The sequence below is a fragment of the Acyrthosiphon pisum genome, chromosome X (genome assembly GCF_005508785.2).
Source record: "Acyrthosiphon pisum isolate AL4f chromosome X, pea_aphid_22Mar2018_4r6ur, whole genome shotgun sequence".
NCBI classification, from domain to species: Eukaryota; Metazoa; Arthropoda; class Insecta; order Hemiptera; family Aphididae; genus Acyrthosiphon; species Acyrthosiphon pisum.
In genome coordinates, this window is record NC_042493.1 from 89,379,065 (window position 1) to 89,386,007 (window position 6,943).

The 6,943-nt window shown below is 31.9% G+C and overlaps 1 protein-coding gene across 1 annotated transcript in view; it reads left to right on the forward strand.

Annotated features, from left to right (window-relative positions):
* The first annotated feature begins 5,276 nt into the window (after positions 1 to 5,276).
* LOC100161995 (WD repeat-containing protein on Y chromosome) overlaps positions 5,277 to 6,943 on the forward strand; it is a 9,941-nt gene continuing 8,274 nt past the window's right edge. Inside the window, exon 1 of the mRNA XM_029485280.1 lies at positions 5,277 to 5,483. Coding sequence (XP_029341140.1) covers positions 5,277 to 5,483 — 207 coding nt within the window. The remainder of the gene's footprint in view (positions 5,484 to 6,943) is intronic.

Below are 6,943 nucleotides of genomic sequence, written 5' to 3' on the forward strand. Positions count from 1 at the left end.
TAATATATGGTGGACCCGTACTGAGTGTGGGGTGATCCAATATACATATACATATATACACATTAGGCATATACTTACGCTCCGTCATACATCACACACGACACATGCAAAACATAAATGATATTCAACACCTCTCCGACCAACCGTTTAGTAAAAACCAACTATCAATTATCAACGGCGCCATACGACAGCACATTATAACTCATAATAAACTTCAAGAAGCCGACGACAAATTTCCGATATAGACATAGAGACATCATAACACAATAAATTACCTACCAGCGGCACCCTTGTCATACCGCGGAAGACAGAAAGTCATAAACACATCAATGCGTAAACGCAGACATCGATGCACCAGAAGAAGGGATCACACCTAAGTCACATTATATAAGGACCCTACGGGATCGACTCGACAACAGTTATTTCACAAGATCATCCGATGCACAACGTCCACGCCAGTCAGCGTCTCGATACATTTTCTTTGCTGTTCAAGAGGAGTATCCACCAACATCAACTCAGACGTATATGTATATTGAATCATTTTCAACATTCGGTATGACCACACGATTAATTATCCCTTATTACAAACTAAATGCAATTAGTTTCTTCTTTTGATTTATCTATCTAACTACTCCCCTACCATACAACCCTTGTGACTATTGTCGTGAAATAGCTTGCTATTAAAATTTAGTTATTATTAGATCATAATTACGTTAATCTATTTAGAATATATAAGCATAATTTTAAGTGCTCCTTAACTTAAATTACATTCGGTTAGCCGTTGACTGTGTACGATTGCTGCGAGTGTAGGGATTTCAATGAGCAAAACATAGTTTATAAGGTTATCATAAGTATTATATAATTACGTTAATATATTTAGAATACATAAGCATAATTTTAAGTGCTCCTTAACTTAAATTACATTCGGTTAGCCGTTGACTGTGTACGATTGCTGCGAGTGTAGGGATTTCTATGAGCAAAACCTAGTTTATAAGATTATCATAAGTAGTACATAATTACATTAATTTATTTAGAATATTTAAGCGTAATTTTAAGTGCTCCATAACTTAAATTACATTCGGTTAGCCGTCGACTGTGTACGATTGCCGTGAATGTAGGGACTTTCAAGAGCATACGATAATAGTCACAATCACAATAGTTAAAATACGGGTTCTTATTACGAGGCTCCAGGAAAGAGCGTTACACACATAATATATTGTAAGCCCTGCGAATCAAAATACATATATTGTCGCCGTGATACCGACCGTCGAACACTACCCCGGAGAAACACAAACCAGATGCAGAGAATTATTACAAACGCCGTCGCATAAGGTCAGTGATCAATTATTTATACATATATGAAAAAGACTGTCCGAATGACATAAGGTAGGTATAATACAGTAGTAGGACGATTTTACGCATATTCCCTTCAAGAAAATACAAAATCACAATTGTAAAACACACACACACACACACACACACACACACACACACACATATGTACACTTACTTATAGTCCCTCTTAAATCAACATCTGCACACAAACACATATCGAGTCGTCGAGGGATATTAGGTCGTATAACGGACCACTAAACAGTCGTCCCTATAAAGGACACCAGCAACCGGTACTACCAGCCGCGTCCCTTCATTCATTGAAATAGGTCATCAACCCCGCGTGTTTATTTTATACCACGTATTTTCTTGCTATATTGTTGTTAACAATCATTACTTCACCCAACCTCCGTTGCTTCCCTTATAAAATCTTAATTTCTCCTACTACAATATTAGTACCTATTTTAAATGTTTGCCATTAGTTAATCTGGCAGATGAGGTAAAAGCACCCATCAAATCGTTGCATGTTTATGGTTTCGAATAAAGAAATTATATCTTAAAACAAATGTGAGAGTTGAGTATATATTTTTAGCCATTATATAGGTTCTCAAAAATTACTCGACCGATTTTGTGAAAATTTCGAATTGTTTTTGGAGATATCAGGAATGTTTAAAGAGTAGTTTGAACCACGTTCGATTTATACCAAGTGGCAAGTGCTATACCCAATCCACCATAAATAAATTGTTCACCTTGGTTGATTTAGTTCGTAAAGCTACCCAAATTTATCTGAGAACTGAAGTACCTAGGTATAGGTACACTATAAACCCAAGATACACTTATATAATTAAAATTTTTTTTTTAAATTTTTTGTAGGCGGAATCGGGTTAAATGAACAACTAAAACTGGATGTTGGTCTATCTGAAGTTAATAGCATCAAAAAATGACTGTACCGTTTTCAATAAAAGTTATTTAAATAGATTATTACTTGAAAATTTGAGGGTATTAGGAGGGTGTAGCTTGATTTTTCGACTTATATAGGCTGTAGATAGGTAAAGGGTAGCTCACACATGATTTTTTTAACAAACGAAAAAAAAATTTTTTTGTCAATCTAAATGGTAGCAATTCGTTAAATATTATATTATTATTATAATTAGATGGTATATACTCGTACATTTAATCTTTGGACAACGTCAGACGGGACACCTATAGTCGAGGACATAAATTTATCAGAATAATACACATATGTTATTAAATTCTGATAAATGTATGAAAATATTTCAAAAAAAAGCGGGCTTTCAGTTTAATAATTTGATAATCACTTTAGAAAAACAGCCGCTTGGCGCGTGACGGGCAGCGATCATTTTTCGTGACCCCGACTATAGTTATTGAGCTGAGCGAAGTTCTTATACGCGGGATAGTCGTTTACTAAACGGCATACTTCTTTGCAACGGATTAACCGATCTCGGCCAAACTTGACACGGTGATAGTGTGGACATCGCTGAGTGCCAACAAGTGGTTTTTATCGATGTTCTACCTACCATCGATGAATAATCACCGAAAAACTAAATTTTAATACCTTAATTTTGTTTCCGTAGAAACATAGATCCGCCATAAATCAATAATTTCACAACAAATATACTTGAAACATGCCTTGATTAAGAAAAATAATTAATTAAGCAAATCAGAATCTATCAAATCCATGTCATTCAAAAAACAAGTTCAATAAGCTTCGGTGTGTTTAATTCGCTCAGCTCAATTTCTTGCAATCAGCCAACCGCATTGCAGTCCTAGTAAATAAAATGCTAAGCAACCATTAAAAATACTATTTTTGGTTTTTACATAATTGATATTTGTTAATTAAAACTTATGAAAGTATATTTAATTATTTAAATTAAATATATCCTAGAGCTTCAAGTGTCAGTATATACGTTTTATTTTAACAAGGAAAGACATAATGGTAAGATATTTATATGTTTGGTATGACACCGATAGCACCGAGTGAAATCTAATAGGAAATTGTATAAAATAAAAATATAAAATTATACGCTTTTACCTGCATAAAAATACGCATATACATAATATGTATCATAATTTAAATAATATAAGTTAGGTATATAGGTAGGTATAGTATTAATTATTTCACCATAGTGAAACATTTAATATTTTAAATATTTTTACAGGATAACGTTTAATTTTAATAGGTTTTTTTTCATAGGATGCGGGTGTCAATGCATTACACATTTTAAGAAAATTTCAAATTTTTAATACTTTTGCACACAAAAAAAGCTAACAATTTAAAAATGTTTTGTTGCAAATATAACTGTAGTCCACAATGGACCTGGTTTTTGATACGAACTAAATAGTTATGGCGCAACTTAAAAATTACCCAAATGTGTGCTGCAGCGAGCACTAATAAAAATTAGTTAATTTAATGTAATTTTGTACCTAATTACATAGTAGAGATGATCATTTGATGATCATTTGATGAGTCGTATTTGTTTTTAATTAATGTTGCTAAAACAATCAAAATACATACAATTTATATATTATGTAATTTACGTGTAGGTATATTCTTTATGTTTAATATATACCTAGTGAAATGTTTAATTCTATGGCAATTGGCAACCGTTTTGGGTATAATACTCAAGTCACGCTTCTGAGACGATTTTCCTCTTTTAGATTCTGAGCGGAGCGAGGAGGCTATTGTTTTTACAATGGTGTTTATTTTTTTTTCCCCCTTTTTTTCTTTTTATATCCTGTATATAAAATTTCTTCCAGAAGGACTGTTTCGATTTCAACATATAGTACCTTATCTTTTATCAAATTGGATCAAAATGGTACTTTAGACAAGTCATTTTTCGATTTTCTCAATAGTTATTTAAGGTCACGGGAAAAGTCACGGGAAAAACCACAAGAAAATTACGGAAAACGCTAAAAATGAGATTTTAATTCCTAACGCTTTGTTTATCACCATAGAACCTAATAAAAAATTATAATATTTTAATATTAATTCGACTTACATGATAAAATAAATAATAACAAAATATAAATTATCCAGACTGACAAACCGTCTCCGCTCAGAATCGTTTTTCTTATACAATGATATTATATCATTGAATTCAAGTCTAATACAACCATTATACAATGACCCACTTGTAATCTACTGTACAGCAGAGTGACATCCACTTACTTGCTTTTTTTTTCATTTCATCGTTAGGTCAACTTTGATCAGGAAGCTAATGCGCTTCTCAACTATAATGTAAAAAAAATCTTTTTTACAGACTAACAAATTAATATGAAACATTTTTTTCTAACCCTTCTTTTTCTACATTTTCTTCTATCAATAAAAATGCCACCAAAAGAACATTTATTACCATATTAATTGGTACATATAGTCCAATAATAATTGTTCATTATAATATGACCATTTTGTGTAAATATTTCGGTATTGGGTAATACATTTTGTTTACATTTATTATTTTTGTGTTACTTATTTTAAAACGTCGATAAGTTTAATTTATACCTAATACATTTTAAATATTTTTAAATGAGTATCTAATGGCTAATTAGATGTGTTATATTATTATCTTAAGGATATCAGTGATGATGAAAGCAATGAAAACATTGAAGATATTAATGGAATGAAAATATATTTGAATAATTTAATGAAAAAAGTAAGCGAGACGGTAATGAGTGATATACGAGAAAGTTTTCTGAAATACGTTAATGGGAGTGTAAAAGAAAAACAATTATATGATATTTTGAAACCATACGATATAATTTTATCGAAAAATAAATTCCACGTATTGTTCTCTAAAATAGATGTAAAAAAAAAAGGCACCGTCAACTTTTTACAATTCGTTACTTATTTTGCATCAGAACTTGAAATAAAGCGTAAATATAATACATTTCTATCAAACAACGACGATGAACTGTCAACGTTAATGCCCAAATTAATACCGAACAAAAGGATCGAATACGGAGAAAATGACGGCAAGATTCAGTACATAGATATAGTGTTCTTCCCGAACAAAATAAAACAATCTCAAAAAGAACCCGACGAGGCTGAATACATAGCTGTTAGTCGATCAGGGAAAGTTGTTCGTTACAAGTCAGACATGCAATGGAAAACTACACATCATACGGTTTCGGTAATATATATTCAGCAGAACACGTCTTTATGCACATTATTTATAGGTAGTCGAAATGCTTAAGAACCAAGTAAAATGCACAGCGAACATATTATTGTTGAGAAATTGTGTGAGTCAGTAAACAATTTATTAACCAGTTGTAAGCAATCGGTGGTCCGTGGGCCGCATCCGTCCCCCTCGTCTGTTTCATGCATCGTATGAACGAAATTAAAATAATAATAATTATAATATAAAATACCGAAGAGGGGTCCTATTTTGATAACTGCAGCGTAAAGGCTCTGAGACTCCATGTCCAGCTCTGGGGGGCTATTCTTGAATGTAACGTAAGAAAAGTGAACGAGCAAAACGTACGTAAACCGCCATTTTTACGTAGTATTTTAAAAAACCGTATTCTTGAATTGGTATTGTACAATACGTATACGTAATTGTTCGTAGTTCTCTTACAGTTACTTATTTCCCATACGAATAGAGTGTTTGTACGTTTTATCATCATATTTAGATATTATCATTAGGTACCTACCTACTCAATTAATGTCTTGTTTTAATCAAAAAATACTACCTCAGCATGTTCTTAAATTTCAATAACCTTTTATAATTTAATTTTTCGTTATTGATTCATGTAATTTATTTACTTACTATATTTACGTGAACCCGAATTTAAACGATGGATTTTCAAGAATTTCAACAAATGATGCTTTTACAGCAGTTAGAGTTTGTTGAATTAGAAGCTGTAGATAATCATCCTCGTCGATTTTACCAAGCTTAAAATGTTTTTGAAGGTTCGTTTAATATGATATACCTTACCTATTGATAGTATTATCATGTCCTTTTCTATATTACAAAGTACAAACATTGTTATTAATTCTAAGCAATATTTACAATTTATTTCAAATGTAATCTATTGACTTATAGTGTATCTGTATATATCCATTAAATAAGTTAAATAGGTAGATATATATTATATAATATATATATATATATTCCTGCAGTAAAAAAAAATATAATATTGTACAATTATTTATATCATATTTGAATTCAGTGCTGCGTCGCTGGTACTACGATTCTAGGCACCCCAAACACAGATTGAATGTGTAGATATAAGTAAAAATAATAAACTAAGACACCTAAAATAAATTGACTCGCTTGGTACCTAACTACACACCTATAGCAGTGTCGTAGACAAGGGGGGGCGTAGGGGTCAGATCCACCCTCATTGGCTTTCTATTACCTTAGTAAAAAGTGTTGAGGGGGTGGAGGATTTTCCAATTTTTCCCTCCCATTTAGCTAGGTTGTTTCCTTTTTTTGATCCCCCCTTTCAGAAATCATGTCTACGCCACTGGCCTATTGTGCAATAATGCATACACTATGAAATTCTAGTTTTCCTTACAATTGTAGCAGTTACCTACCTGCAGTTATTTAATTAAAGCATATAATACAATAAAGACTATGAGAATGTTGGG